The 16,531-nt window shown below is 44.6% G+C and overlaps 1 protein-coding gene across 3 annotated transcripts in view; it reads right to left on the bottom strand.

Annotated features, from left to right (window-relative positions):
* The window catches only part of GABRR3 (gamma-aminobutyric acid type A receptor subunit rho3), a 43,448-nt gene extending 30,039 nt beyond the window's left edge, over positions 1-13,409 (bottom strand). Inside the window, exons 1-2 of one of the 3 annotated variants that reach the window (XM_068144647.1) lie at positions 13,382-13,409; positions 214-340 (exon numbers count right to left, since the gene is read on the bottom strand). In XM_068144647.1, coding sequence (XP_068000748.1) covers positions 214-338 — 125 coding nt within the window. In that variant the 5' untranslated portion in view covers positions 339-340; positions 13,382-13,409. Of the gene's footprint in view, positions 1-213; positions 859-13,381 lie in introns of those variants that run through there. The other 2 variants (XM_068144646.1, XM_068144648.1) reach the window with 2 other exon arrangements.
* Between the last annotated feature and the right edge of the window lie 3,122 nt (positions 13,410-16,531).

The raw sequence follows: 16,531 nt of genomic DNA on the forward strand, positions 1-16,531 counted from the left end.
GTGTCTATACAAAGCATTCATGAAATCACAATATGAAATGTCTAGTTATGAAAAATTAATAGCACACCATTTTTGTTTGGGGAATATCCTATCAATACTTCACATATTTCTAATCCAGAAACTGACAAAAGAGGACAATGAACCAAAAGGGTGCATTGAAAGGTTGCTGACAGCAGCCAGTTTGCCAGTGAACAGATACAGGATCTTGCTTACCTGTTGTGCTTTCTCAAGAATGAGAAATTTTGCTGATGAAGATGGTGATGCTGACTTTGAGAACTGTGTAGCATTGCTGTTGGCCACAGGCAGGTGAGGAACAGAAGTTTCATAACCAGGACCATCTCTTCCAAAAAAAGAGAAATGCAGGTGATCAGCCAATCCACCTTGCTGACTTATTTTTAGTGTTTTTAATGTTTAGAAACAACATAGCATACAAAGGATGAATGTGAAGCAAGGCATCACCAGAGACAGAAGACAGGGGCATCACAGTTCTGATGCCCTCACTGAGTTCCCCTCATAAAAAATCCTTCAGCTCTACATCCCTGCAGTATCTGCTGTCAAACCAGAAGCATCTTGCTTTTAATAATGTAGTAGATACAGCAATTTGTTTGTCCAGGCTGTGGTCTGATCCATTGCTTCCACTCTTTCAGCACAGGCACATACTTGAATTCTCCATCATGCGCACAGTAACCTCTTCAACATAGTCTGTGCAGGCAAAGTGATGTCAAACATTTAATCCCCCTTAAATCCCACACAAAACCATACAAAAATCTGCTTTAATGACAAAGGTCTCTAAATTAATCTTGCTTTCTATATGTCTGTCTGCTCAAAATAATTTTCTGTACAGATGAAGCTCTTTCATTAACTGGCTACATTCTCTTCTCTTCCCAATCATTAATACCATTGCTGTTTCTGTAACCTGCAGCAGCAAGTACCTCGTCTGCAGATACAGAACTACTTTGGGGCAGCACAGTATTGTGGAATAGGCCCAAACTAGAAATGAAGTTTTGTTTCAGTATTCCCCAATAACACTTGGAAATACCAGTGAATTTTTCCTCTTTTACTAACCTCTGCAGATATTCATTTAATTTGCCCTAAATTTACATTGCACATGCATGTCTAAGGTCTAGCATCCTCCCACCACTCCTAATTTTACCTGTGTGTCGTTTAGCCTGCTCTGCCTGTTCAACAGCAGATTGAATTGCAAAATGTGTTATCAACAAAATGTTGCTTCAGCAACAACTTGAACAAACCTGCTCCTCCTATGGAAGGTGATAAGATTTCTGTGGGCTGAAAACTATGCAACATTGGACACACCACCTTAGATGGCAATCACCTTTATCCTTTTCAAGCCATCAGCAATTGAGCAGTTATCAAAGCTGATAGGATATGCTTACTTTAATTTATCTAGAAAATTAGAGACACAAGACTGAAGGTGAGGGAATTTGAAATACTCAACAATATCTAACAAATGTAGAAGCAATTTAGGTCTCCCAGCAGTAGGCTTCTTCCTTTGTAAGACAGAGGAATGAAAGGGAACTCAACACCATGTCTACTGAGACTGTTAACACCCAAGTACTCTGGGATAATAATTCTGTGATGTGGGCCTCTGCCTCCTCAGAAGTTCCTAAGATTCCCACCTAACTTCATTTTGGCAAAGAAATAGTTCTCAGATGCAAATTATTTTCAGTAGGAGGTTACCAAAGGAGAGCTAATTCCCAGTGCTTTTTCCATTTGGAGTTGATCTGCCCTATAATTAAAAATAAAAAGAGGTACTTCCCAACCATGCATAAAACTTTATCAGTACTAAACTGAACTCAGTGGCCTATATCAAAAAGGCTTTCACCCTTGTTACCCTCATTCTACAATATACCTAGCTCAATCCCTCCCTGTTCAGCAGACTTATGGAAGATTCATAGCCTGACCCAGGGATAGTCAGAGACTGCTTCCAGCAGATCTGATGTATTGGCAGGGTGTTTCTGGAGAAAGCAAACACAAGATAGAGTTAATAAGTCCATTATAACAAGGTTCATTAATTTGCACTATCATTTGGGTGGAAAAGGGAAAATAAACAATAACCTTAAATGATAAGTTATTCCAGGTAGAGATACTTGTTCCTGAGCCAGTCTCATTAAGTTGTCTAGTCTTGCCCAGCCTACATGCTGTGGTGGTAGAATTCATTCTCACTCATAGGCCTCTTGCTACAGTATGTGACTGTTCTCCCTGCGCCATGAAAGGATCCGTTGGAAAAGACAAATGCAGACTGTGAAAGGCAGTGTGCCAGAGTATTAAGGTGCCACCTCAAAATACTTGGCTCCTGCCTCCCCCATTCTCTGGGGACAAGAAGGACAATTATGATCAGTTGACCCTCTTACAACTGGTACATTTGAGCTGTGGCCTGAAGAAGGGCTATGAGGACCTCAATACACAGCAAGTTTGCGGCATAAGCAAGTAACTCAAAACCTTAAAATCTAACAAGTTCTGGACATATGAAAATCAGAATATTACATCACTTGAGTTAGGCCAAAGTGAAAAAGTATCTGTCAACAGACAACTACTTTGGACCTTGCAAAAAATTATCACCTTGCCCAGGGGTGAGCTGGAGTCCCATCTTTGGAGATATTTGAGTCATGTAGATGCAGTGTGTAGGGATGTGGTTTAGTCAAGGACTTCTCAGTGTTAGGCTCATGATTAGACTCAGTGATCTTAAAGGTCTTTTCCAATCCAAGTGATTCTGTGAAAATGAGACTCTTTGAGCTCTCCTTAATCACACTGGGCTGCATCCAGCATCTCCTCAAGTTGGGCTGCCTCTTAGGACTGTTTGTTGGCAGAGTTGATAAAAAGTCTGTGCAAGACCATCTCCTCAAGTCTCAACTCTCACCTATTGAGACATGCCTGTTGTGGTGGCTTGGCCCTGGCCAAATGCCCACCACAGCTGTTCTATCACTCCCCTTCTTAGATGAACAGGGGAGAGGGGAAAATATAACAAAAGCCAGCAATAAGATAGGAGCAATTGACTTAATAATAATCATCATCATCATCATCACAAGTAAAAGCCACATGCAGAAAGCAAAAGTGAAAAGAAATGTTAATTTCTACTTCACATTGTCAGATGGTGGTCGGTCTCAGGAAGCAGGGCTCCTCACACAAGGGTTAGTCTAAAGGACACCATGGACAAATATCCCCACTATTCCTTCTTTCACTTCATTCATATATCTGAGCTGACATCATATGGCATGGAATATCTTCTCTGTAGCCAGTTTGGGTCAGCTGGCTAGGCTGTGTCCCCTCCCAAGATCTTGCCCACTCCTCAGCGTACTCTTGAGGCAGGGAAATGTTAGAAAAGTCTGGATGCTTGTTCAGCAGTAGCCAAAACACTGGTGTGTTATCAGCTACAGCACTGCAAAACACAGCACTAGACAGATGCTTTGAGGAGAATTAACTCCAGCTCAGCCAAACCGTATACACCTATGAACTGTATTTATCCTAAAGTCCAAGGGCAAAATGGTGACTACAGGCTAGCCTCTTTTACCCACCTGTCAACTTATCTAGGTGTTTGATTTTATGCATTTATTTAAGAATGTGGGCATCTACATACTGCACTGGCCAAGTATTTTTGTGTCTGTATGCTTTGTATTTATGTACATATACATACTTTGGTTTGAGATACCTTGCAGTAAGTTACCATGAACCTTGTCATCAATTAAGTCACTGTTTTACTGCATCACTTCTTATGCTAAGTGTTGCTGAAGTCAGCCTTTGCTTTGTCTCGTTTTATTAATAAATCTTAAATTGCTGAAAAATCAGATTGTGTCAAACATTCATCCACAACACATATACCAAAGTATCAGCAGACCTGGTTAAAACACACAAGAAAAAATCCAAGAGCCTTTGGACTCTTCTCTTTCCCCTTCAGGCACAGGCCCAGCAGTAGCAGCAACAATAGCAAACCATATAAAAAGCTAACCACACTGCAGGCTGCTGATAAATGTTACCACATTTCTGCATGCTCAGCTATCTGCACATTCAACAGTGCTAGCTAATTTCCAACCATTTTGCTCAACTACAAAGAAATAACAATATGCATTTATACTGTCTGCTAATAGCAATCATCCATATTATTTCCAGCAACACTTGGGGAAGCTGTAATTTAGACATTGACATCATACATTGCTGAAACTGCTAGCTGTTTTCTTCCTTAAGCAGGGGACACAGAATGATGAAGGAGAGGATGTTTCAGGTTCTGAGGTTATTCACCAAGAGCTCTAAAGGGGACATAATGTTACTTCATCTCATGTGAATACATAGGTGTGTTGACTATGTGTGCTGAGCTCAATGAAGTCTAAAGAATCCACTAAAAATAAGTAGAAGTTGTTTTGTGTATTTGTTTCCCAGCTGAAAAAAGGAGTGGTTAGAACCTCTGCTCAAGGCATATGTCAAAGACAAACAGTTTGTCTTTGCAGAGTGACTGATGGGCCCCTGACCAAGTTGCATGTGGACACCCCAACCTCCAGAAGGACATCAGCAAAGAGGGGAGTCTTTAAAACAAAGCAGCAGTTATGTGCTGCTTCCATGCAGCTATCAGCACCCTGAGGTTTTATTATTACTGGCTGTAGCAAGAACTTTACTACTTACCCATGTTGCTGGGACTACTAAAATCAGCTTTAATCTAAAGAACTGGATGCACTGACATGTTCCACCACCTTCACATCATTGATGTCATAACACTACATATTACCTTAAGAAGCCTTGCCTAAGTAAACTGAACAACTATGCACTACCATTCTGCGGCTGTTTCCAGAAACTAATGGTCTAGCACACACAGTTCAGGTTGAACTGTGGCAGAGGGAAATGGTGAACACTTCCATTCATGGGTGTGTAGTATCAGTGAAGGCAGGTAGGCAGCACCCACAGCAATAGTGTTTCTTCACAACAGAGTTGTTTTCATTTCCGGGGGGTGTGGGGGTGGGCATGTAACAGAGCATTACAAAAGCAGATTATAGTATCATTATGAATGACCATTAAGGAAACAGGTTAATCTCCCCTGCATTTGTCAATAAAAACATCCGTCTCTGCAGCAGAATAAAATCAAGCTAATACACTTTGCTTGCACTGTGGAAGTCCTCATATTTAAATGCAAGTCATGTTCTCTTTGCTATCATTGATATTTTTTGTTAATTATCCCTTCTCTGGAGCCCATGAAAGTGTTGTAATGCTGATCTCTCGAGGACAAAGCCCAGTGCACAGCGATCTGCAGAAAGGAACCCCACAACTCCAGGGAGTTATGGAGCAGGCATGTTTATTGCAGCACTGGGTACAGGGGGGAATCTTCCCACCAAGCCTCCATACCCTATGCCAGTACACACAGGTATTTATGTGATAACGACATACATACTCATTAGTTTTCCAAGAACAGGTGAAGTTCAAGTAAACTTTTTCCAGGAAATCATTAATACAGGTGTCCTCCCATTCTCCACCCAGGTTTTGTCATCCAGTGGTCATTTGGGATGAAGTAAGACTCTTCCTCACAGTGTATTTTTCAGTTTGGTCCAATTACTGGTTTTCTATGTGCCCCAGTTCCTCTTCTCTCAATTTTCTTCTTTTTTGTTAAAAGAAGGATGCAAACCTTGACCCTTCATGGTTACACATTTAACTGTTTTATGCTTAACTATATATTAACTATATATTGGAATGGGCTGCCCCAGGAGGTGGTGGAGTCACCATCACTGGAAGCATTTAAGAAGAGCCTGGATGAGGCACTTGGTGCCATGATTTAGTTGATTAAATGGTGTTGGGTGATAGGTTAGGCTTGATGAGCTAGAAGGTCTTTTTCAACCTGGTTAATTCTATTCTATTCTATTCTATTCTATTCTATTCTATTCTATTCTATTCTATTCTATTCTATTCTATTCTATTTCCTATAGGTACCCCTTTGAGGAGGAACTTGTGTCTGGTCTCGTGCAGCCCAGTGTTTGCAATGTATAGTTACACATTACCTCCTTTGATCAATAATGGGTCTCTGGTATATGGTTAGAAAATTAAAGGCCCTTACTCAAATACAGGGTTAGAAAATTAAAGGTCCCTCCACCAATGTTCTTTGATTTTATATTTCTCCTTCATCAATGGTAGCAGTGCATAAGCTAACAAAGAAAGAAGAGTTAAATACATCACATAGTAGGGGGAAAAAAAGAGACGACGACAACAACCCCCTTTTTTTAGTAACCAAAATGAAACAATTTCAAGTAATTACAGTCTGTAACTACAGGTCCCTCTCTGCCCCAGACCACAAAGCAAAGTAAATTGACAACAGCTATTATATAAACAAGAACATAAAAACACTAGGGATGAAGACATGTTTCAGAGGCTGGAGTTTTGCAGAAAATCTAAAAGCACATCTGAAGGACATTTTAGACATAAAGAGCTGAAAGGGTCATAGCACACTGGTACTTGACCACCTGTAAATTAGCTGTAGTGAGAAGAGAGATGATGTGGAACAGGCAGCACAGTTTCACCTGGCAGGTATTTTATTTCTCCTGATCAGAGAATGAAACACAGGCAAAACAAACAAACAAAATATATATGTGTATACATATACCCAAATCTCATTAAAAAGGCCAGAAAATCACAGAGCAGTGACTGCAAGAGTGTGAATGCAATAATACAGCACTCAAACAGGAAGCATTTTTTCTTTGCCATGGTAACAGACTCAGCATGTAGAATTTAACCATTTATATTGTGATGTCTACATTTAGTTTGTGTCTGGGGCTAAACTAGGAAAGATGTTGAGATGCTGGAATGTGTCCAGAGAAGGGCAACAAAGCTGGGGAGAGGTTTGGAGCACAGCCCTGTGAGGAGAGGCTGAGGGAGCTGAGAAGAGGAGGCTCAGAAGAGACCTCATTGCTGTCTGCAACTCCCCGAAGGGAGGTTGTAGCCAGGTGGGGGTTGGTCTCTTCTCCCAGGCAACCAGCACCAGAACAAGAGGACACAGTCTCAAGCTGCACCAGGGGAGGTTTAGGTTGGATGTTAGGAAGAAATTCTTCACAGAAACAGATTGGCCATTGGAATGTGCTGCCCAGGGAGGTGGTGGAGTCACCATCACTGGAGGTATTTAAGAAGAGCCTGGATGAGGCACTTGGTGCCATGGTTTAGTTGATTAGATGGTGTTGGGTGATAGGTTGGACTTGATGATCTCAAAGGTATTTTCCAACCTGTAAATTCTATTCTATTGTATTCTATTCCATTCTCTTCCATTCCATTCCATTCTATTCTATTCTATTCTATTCTATTCTATTCTATTCTATTCTATTCTATTCTATTCTATTCTATTCTATTGCAATTACTTTATTCACCCAATGACCCCTCCCCAGCAGAGAAGGGGAAAATCAGAAAATGAAAACCAAAAGGCTGAAATGAAACAGACTTAGTGAAATGGCCAAATTAATACCAATGTTAATAAAATACATAGAAAGTTATACTCAGTCCAGCAAAAGTACAGCAATCATGATGGCCAGAAAGGCAGCCCTCAAGAATAGGAAAGGGTAAGGATGTGTCCAAACAAGACTCAGCAAAATTCCTGTGACAGTTTAGGCTGTGCCTTTAAGAAAGGGTAGCTGCAGAATTCTCTAGCTGAATGTTTGGGTGTAAAAAGGAAAACCAAAGAAACATAATTCTACATGAATTTCATTGGTAGATGATTGGGATGTAGTTTTACAATCTTACATTCTGCTCTCACTCTCTCCATCTTCTGTCTCTTGGCTGGAATGCATGCTGACCTTGGGCAGAAAGGCATTTTATCTAGAGAACCCTCAGATAAGAAAAACTAACTTCTTAACAAAGCTTTGAGCTAACTGAAAATTCCCTAATATTTTTCTCCTTTTCTCTTTTCTTCTAATTAACTAGAGGGAAAGGGGAGGGAGAGAGAGGTTGGGGGGAACCTGAGGTGGGATCCTCCTCCCGAGGAGGATTTCTGTGTCGTTTCCTTTTTGTAATTCTTGTATAATGTTGTAAATCCTGTATAATTTGTATATATTCATTGCCTTCCATTATTGCTTGTAAAATACAGCTTCATTTGCTTCTCTGGCTGAGTTCAGCTGTGCTTTTTGTTGATGCGGTTGGGCTAAACCATCACACTACAACAATTCCTAATTTAGGCTGAGTGTGATGCTCGTGATATGGGATACAGCTGTGAGCCAACTTGAGTCAGCTGTCCTGTCTGACTTGAAACCGCTGGTGGCCTGCAGCCCATGGCTGCTCTGTGATTCTGTCCCAGGAAAACCAGGACAGGTGACTTAATTCAGAATTAAGGACAGTTTGTCCAGCTTATATTAACACAGATGACAAACTGAGTTACCAGAAATAAGGTATCAATTCACATTTCCTAACAAGACAAAGAGACAGGAAAGCAGAAACTAGGTATTATGACTCCACTTTGCATATCTCAAACAGATGAAGTGCTCTACTTAACACTTGTAGTGAGATCCAGCTCTTACAATTCCCGTTCCTTACTACATCTCCTAGGATAGGTGAAAGTGAGCATTCATCACTGCCCCAAATAGTCCAAGGTACAAAACTGGGCACATAAGGACTGCAAAGTACTAAAAGAGGAAATAATTACAAGCCATCAAAACCCACTGCTCAGCTCAAAATCTGTGCAAAATGTTAGCATGGCACTTGCTGAGATGGACTGTCATTCTGGGGTTTTACAACCAGCTTAAAGGGAACTAGCAGGACACAGATGAAACACTGTCCCCCTTTTTATCCCTGTAGTGCTCTAGTACTTGCTACCCTTACTTCACCGTCATCAGCTGTTAAATCAGTCTTTAAAGGAATGGGCAATGTGGGAAGGAGGACCAGCCCCCTCTCTTTGGCTAGTCTGGTTTAAGCCAACCTTGAAACTGTACACTCGGTTTCTGCTAGGCAATGTGAAAAATAGCAATAATATTGAAGTAAGCACAATATTTTCTGATGAGTGTTCTACTGCAAGAAGAAAATCCTGATTGTTTTCCTTTTGCCTTTTATGGGATATAAAATTTTGATGGTCCGAGTACAAATTTCCTGTGAAATTATGATTCTGGACTTATTGTTTCTTATATTTTCTTATATCACTGTCTGTGGAATTCTCCTATCATAAAAGGGAGCATTCCTGACATCAGACAAAGTGTACTGCAAAGGCAAATGACCATCTACAACTGCACAGTCACCAGCTACAGCCTGCACATACAGATCGCCTGGATCCAGTTTGGTCTTGCTTCTGATGGTCCTGTGAAGTCTGTCCCACTTCACAACTGCTTTAGCACGTTGATCACAGAGTCTCGAGCATGTTTTCCTAACAGTTCCTTCTGCCATGGATCTGAATGTAATCCGCTATTCTAACCCCTCAAACATTCCCATTATCAGTAAAGCTAAATCTCAAATATGTGACCTAGACTCTAAAGCACAACTGGGAAATAACACAAATTCAGAAGCCAGCATGAGAAATACAAAATATTTGGCTTCTTGTTGGCTTCATTGGCAACTGAATGGTCAATAGATCTTAAAATTTGTACTCTGTAAACAGTCAAGTCAGAAACACATGTTGATGAGCACTCAAAATTCAGCAGCCTGACTTTTCTTCTTATTAGAGAATTGCTGTCAAGTTCTTTTAGAATCACAGAATCAATGAGGTTGGAAAAGACCTCAGAGATCATCAAGTCCAACCTGTCACCCAACACCTCATGACTAACTAAACCATGGCACCAAGTGCCACATCCAATCCTTTTTGAACACCTCAGGGATGGTGACTCCACCACCTCCCTGGGCAGCACATTCCAATGGCTAACAACTCTCTCTGGGAAGAACTTTCTCCTCACCTCCAGCCTAAACTTCCCCTGGCACAGCTTGAGACTGTGTCCTCTTGTTCTGGTGCTGGTTGCCTGGGAGAAGAGACCAACCCCCACCTGGCTACAACCTCCCTTCAGGTAGTTGCAGACAGCAATAAGGTCTTCCCTGAGCCTTCTCTTCTCCAGGCTAAACAACCTCAGCTCCCTCAGCCTCTCCTCACAGGGTTGAACTCAAGGCCTCTCCCCAGCCTTGTTGCCCTTCTCTGGACATGTTCAAGTGTCTCAATGTCCTTCTTAAGTTGAGGGGACCATAACTGGACACAGTACAGGCTCACTTTCCTCCACAGACTGAAACAAAAGTATTCAGCAACTGTATTCCCCCTCTTCTTGCTACCACACTGATGCTTATTAAGCATTCTCTAAAAAAGGGACATCAGGACATTCTCAGTTTGTTGTCCCAGAGTCACCAATACTTCCAATGGGAAGTAATTTATGAAATCCATTGCACCTCTTCAAAAATAATTTGCTGTCACCAGTGACACATAGTGGAAAAAATGTGCCTTTCAGCTTTGGCACTGCAAACTTTTTTCATCTTACAGTCAAAACAGGGACAGATTTATTGATTAAAGCCTGATCTCTATTGATGACAAAACCGTTTCAGAAGGCATCAAACAATTCAGAGTGGCTGCTTTCCAGGATTTTCTTTCCCTTGCATAACTGCCAGATAAACATATGTTGACATCACAGAGCAGGTGCTCATTTCAAACTGGGAAGCCAATTTTAATTATCTTAATTTTACTCTTAAATTTTATTTACTTAAGACTTAGCAAGGGGAACCCATATTTAGGTCTGCTAAGGTTTTACAGCCTCGGTTTTCCTGGTGGTTGCCAAAAGAATGTAGCCCTGTGAGGAGAGACTGAGGGAGCTGGGGTTGCTTAGCCTGGAGAAGAGACTTAGGGGTGACCCTATTGCTCTCTACAACTACCTTAAGGGAAGTTGTAGCCAGGTGGGGGTTGTTCTCTTCTCCCAGACAACCAGAACAAGAGGACACAGTCTCAAGCTGCACCAGTGGTGGTTTAGGCTAGAGGTTAGGAAGAAATTCTACACAGAGAGAGTGATTGCCCATTGGAATGGGCTGCCTGAGGAGGTGGTGGAGTCGCCATCACTGGAGGTGTTCAGGAGGAAACTTGATAGGGTGCTTGGTTGCATGGTTTAGTTGATTAGGTGGTGTTGGGTGATAGGTTGGACACGATGATCTTGAAGGTCTCTTCCAACCTGGTCTATTCTATTCTATTCTATTCTATTCTATTCTATTCTATTCTATTCTATTCTATTCTATTCTATTCTATTCTATTCTATCCTATCCTATCCTATCCTATCCTATCCTATCCTATCCTATCCTATTCTATTCAAATCTGCTCAATGTCTGAGAGTGCATGTTCCCAGCAGGAGCTGTTCCTTCCCATAATGTCAATAAAAATTTCTCAAATCAAGGCAGATATAACCAGGATGGAAGTGAGAGGAGAAAAAGTTTTAGTCTATCTGCTGAAAAATTCCATGTACTGGCAAGTCAATCCTCCAATCACCAGACCCTCATGCCAAGCGGTCCCACAAAATGGCAAGATGGTTACACTGCTCATTGCGCTTTTCAGTGTCCTAGTGTCTCACAGTGTCTTTTGACAGATAAGGCAATGTAGGCATTCAACAGGTCTGTCACCTTTCTGGGACTTACAGATTAGGCCAACAGGATTATATATCAAACCTGGTTTCTGAGCCCTTGCCCAAGCTCTGGTTCACCTGTTCATTATTTCCCTGTTGATATAAAGGTAATGCCATACAAAAGTTCAGGCTGTGAGCTACATTACAGGTGTCCCAGCTATGCCATGTTTCATCTGTAAAAAAGATACACAAAGTATAGCTGAGATCACAGACAAAATGGAACACCTTCCCTGCAAGATCACCCCTGCTGTGATGCCTTCAATGCAGAAATGTTGAAAGGTAATTGCCCTTAATAGCAGGAAAAGCTATGAAGGATACCAGAATGTGTGCACATGGTTTCCTTAAGGGTTATGAGGGTCTGTCTTGTTGCAAAAGAAGAGACAGACAGACTCCTACAGGCAAAAAGAGCAAGGCATCATCTTTTCAAAGCCAAGACAGACCAGAGATATATCTCTTCATATCTCTATAAAGATGTTCCAGGATCAATGGAAGTTTCTACAGGCTGTCAGTGCCCGGAGGATTGCTTGCATGTAATATAAGAAAAAGTAGTACAATCACTCACCAATGTGTACACATAAAATGTAAAAAAGGCATCAAGATAAGTAACTGTAAGGAAAACTGTTGTCACTAAGGTTAATGTCACAAAGGAGAGAGAGGAGTCTTGTAAGACTTTACTTGAACAATGGGAGATTCGACAGGGCATATCCCTGTGGGGTCTCTCAAATTGCTGGAGGACGCAGCCTGCTTTTGTCCTAAATTCCCAGAGGCATGTAATGCTTTTCCTTTCCCCATTAGCCGAGGTACTTGAAATGTACAGACTTCCCAGTCTACCTACTACATGTTCCCCCCCTTACATGTACACCCCTCTGCATCATAGAATAAACCTTTATTTAGAATAGAATAAACCAAACCAGGTTGGAAGAGACCTTCAAGATCATCACGTCCAACCCATCAACCAATCCAACCCACCCAAACAGCTAACCCATGGCACCAAGCACCCCATCAAGTCTCCTCCTGAACACCTCCAATGACAGCGACTCCACCACCTCCTTGGGCAGCCCATTCCAATGGGCAATCACTCTTTCTGTATAGAACTTCTTCCTAACATCCAACCTGAACCTCCCCTGGCGCAGCCTGAGACTGTGTCCTCTTGTTCTGGTACTGGGTGCCTGGGAGAAGAGACCATCATCAGCCTGTCTACAACCTCCCTTCAGGTAGCTGTAGAGAGTGATAAGGTCACCCCTGAGTCTCCTCTTCTCCAGGCTGAGCAACCCCAGCTCCCTCAGTCTCTCCTCATAGGGCTTGTGTTCTAACCCCCTCACCAACTTTGTTGCTCTTCTCTGGACTCGTTCCAGCAAGTCAACCTCCTTCCTAAACTGAGGGGCCCAGAACTGGACACAGGACTCAAGGTGTGGCCTAACCAGTGCAGAATTTTTAGGGTTGGAAGGGACCTCAAGGATCATCCAGTTCCACCACCCCTGCCATGGGCAGGGACACCTCACACTAGATCAGCTTGCTCAGAGCCACATCCAGCCTGGCCTTAAAAACCTCCAGGGCAACCTGCTCCAGTGTTTCACCACAAGTTTCCTATGCTATCATCTTCATTTGTAAAGACACATTCTATCTCAATTCCATCACAACAGAGGAACTGACAGAGAGAGAAGCAGACAAAAGAGCATGCTGAGAAATTAGTTCCCCCTTTCAGCTCTTCCCTCTTCAGCACCGGATGCTGACAGGGAACCCAAGAGAGATGAACTCTCCCTTTTTCCTCATTTAATTTTTGATATTCTGAGATTGTCATTTTCATTCTGGAAGCATCTTGGCAAAAGCCTGAGTATGTTAGTTACCTTTCGAGGCCACAAGGCAAACGGCCAGCAAGCAGCAGCAGCGCGCTGCGGCTCGGCGGCGACAGGAGCTTGCGCGAGGCATGGCCTCGGGCGGCAGTGCACGCCCGCGCAGCGGCTGTGAAGCAGCAGCCGCTCCCTGCGAACAGCCGCAAGGTGGCAGCCTCAGCCACGCCCGCGGAGCGCTCCTCGCCCCGCGGCCGCCGAGGCCCCGCGGTTCTCCGGCGCGCGGGGGTCGCACCCCAGACAACAGCGGGGCGGGTTCGGCGCCCGCTGGCGTGCGGGGGGGGGCCCGCGGCTCGGCCGCTGTGCGGCCTCCCTTCCCTTCCCGCGGCTGCGGCGGGGAAGGTTGTGGGGCGAGAAGGGCTGGGGAGGGGGGAAGGAGAAAAAAATGTTCTCTGCAGGTGGCAAGCGGAGCAGGGGGCGAGGCGGCTGGAGGGTGAGGGCGGCGCTTGGGCAGGGTCCTAAGCACGACATGTGAAAAACGCCTGATGAAGCAGCAGGCGGTCTGAGCTGGGCATTTTCTGAACACACAAGCAGACAGAATGAGACAACAAGCGGAGAAATGCAAGCGGTGGAGCGGCTGGTTCCGTGTCCTCGCTTGGCCGCAAGGCTCTGTTCACACAAGGCTCTGTTCACACAAGGCTCTGCTCACACAAGGCTCTGCTCACGCAAGGCTCTGCTCACGCAAGGCTCTGTTCACGCAAGGCTCTGTTCACACAAGGCTCTGTTCACGCAAGGCTCTGTTCACACAAGGCTCTGTTCACACAAGGCTCTGCTCACGCAAGGCTCTGCTCACACAAGGCTCTGTTCACACAAGGCTCTGTTCACACAAGGCTCTGCTCACGCAAGGCTCTGTTCACACAAGGCTCTGCTCACGCAAGGCTCTGTTCACACAAGGCTCTGCTCACGCAAGGCTCTGTTCACGCAAGGCTCTGCTCACGCAAGGCTCTGTTCACGCAAGGCTCTGCTCACGCAAGGCTCTGTTCACGCAAGGCTCTGCTCACGCAAGGCTCTGTTCACGCAAGGCTCTGCTCACGCAAGGCTCTGTTCACGCAAGGCTCTGCTCACACAAGGCTCTGTTCACGCAAGGCTCTGTTCACGCAAGGCTCTGCTCACGCAAGGCTCTGTTCACGCAAGGCTCTGTTCACACAAGGCTCTGCTCACGCAAGGCTCTGCTCACGCAAGGCTCTGTTCACGCAAGGCTCTGTTCACACAAGGCTCTGTTCACGCAAGGCTCTGTTCACACAAGGCTCTGTTCACACAAGGCTCTGCTCACGCAAGGCTCTGCTCACACAAGGCTCTGTTCACACAAGGCTCTGTTCACACAAGGCTCTGCTCACGCAAGGCTCTGTTCACACAAGGCTCTGCTCACGCAAGGCTCTGTTCACACAAGGCTCTGTTCACACAAGGCTCTGCTCAGCATCTGGTTTTCTTCAGCAGGCTTTTGACACAGGTTGCCCACAGCAACTTCTGTGACATTCCTTACAGAGACTGGTTGCCAAACCCTTAGCACAAGACTAAAATATGCTCTGGTGACTGTAATCTTAATTCCTTCAGTGCTCAGAGAATTACAAAATCATAGGGCTGAGCCCAGAGAGAGGTGGTGAATGGTGCCACAGCCAGCTGGCAGCCAGGCACCAGTGGTGTGCCCCAGGGATCAGTGCTGGGCTCCAGCCTCTTCAATATCCTTTTAGATGATCTGGATGAGGTGATTGAGTCCATCATCAGTAAATCTGCAGATGACATCAAGCTGGGGGCAGGAGTTGATCTGTTAGGGGTAGAAGGGCTCTGCAGAGGGACCTTGCCAGGCTGGACAGATGGGCAGAGTGTAAGGGCATGAGACTGAACACATCCAAGTGCCAGGTTCTACACATTGGCCACAACAACCCCAGGCAGTGCTACAGGCTGGGGGCACAGTGGCTGGAGAGCAGCCAAAAAGAAAGGGACCTGGGGGTACTGGTTGACTGCAGCTGAACATGAGCCTGCAGTGTGCCCAGGTGGCCAAGAAGGCCAATGGCATCCTGGTCTGCATCAGGAATAGTGTGGCCAGCAGGAGCAGGGAAGTCTTTGTGCCCTGTGCTCAGCACTGGTTAGGCCACACCTTGAGTCCTGTGTCCAGTTCTGGGCCCCTCAATTTAGGAAAGATGTTGAGTTGCTGGAAGGTGTCCAGAGAAGGGCAACAAAGCTGGGGAGAGGTCTGGAGCACAGCCCTGTGAGGAGAGGCTGAGGCAGCTGGGGTTGCTTAGCCTGGACAAGAGGAGGCTCAGAGGAGACCTTCTTGCTCTCTACAACTCCCTGAAGGGAGGTTGTAGCTGGGTGGGGGTTGGTCTCTTCTCCCAGGCAACCAGCACCAGAACAAGAGGACACAGTCTCAAGCTGCACCAGGGGAGGTTTAGGCTGGATGTTAGGAAGAAGTTCTTCCCAGAGAGAGAGATTGGCCATTGGAATGTGCTGCCCAGGGAGGTGGTAGAGTCACCATCCCTGGAGGGGTTTAAGAAGAGACTGGATGGAGTGCTTGGTGCCATGGTTTAGTTGATTAGATGGTGTTGGGTGATAGGTTGGACTCAATGATCTCAAAGGTCCTTTCCAACATGGTTAATTCTAAACATATAGGATCTACTCCAACCTCCCTGCTATGGCCAGGGACACCTCAACTAGACTCAGCTGCTCAAGGCTCATCCAACGTGGCCTTGAACACCCCCAGGGAGGAGGCAGCCACAACCTCCCTGGGCAGCATGTTCCAGCATCTCACCCAGCTCATCCTTGGTGTATGACATGGTACCAGAGATCATTAGAAGTAATTCAAAATAGAGGCAGCAGATTCATAAAGTATGGTTAAAAAAAAGTGTAGATGAACAAATGAAGAAAGGCTGAGAGACCTGGGCCTTTTTAATGTAGAGAGGAGAAGATTGAGAGGGGATGTAATGTATATAAATATCTGAGGGCTGGGTGTCAGGAAGGAAGGGACAGCCTCTTCTCTTCTGCACCCTGTGATAGGACAAGGGACAATGGATGTAAACTACAGCACAGGAAGTTCCACCTCAACATGAGGAAAAACTTCTTTACTGTAAGGGTCACAGAGCACTGGAACAGGCTCCCCAGAGAGGTGATGGAGTCTTCTTGTCTGAAGACTTTCAAGACTCATCTGGA

The sequence above is a fragment of the Melanerpes formicivorus genome, unplaced genomic scaffold (assembly GCF_026170545.1).
Source record: "Melanerpes formicivorus ecotype bairdi unplaced genomic scaffold, bMelFor1.0.p_v2 SCAF_11, whole genome shotgun sequence".
Taxonomy (NCBI): Eukaryota; Metazoa; Chordata; class Aves; order Piciformes; family Picidae; genus Melanerpes; species Melanerpes formicivorus.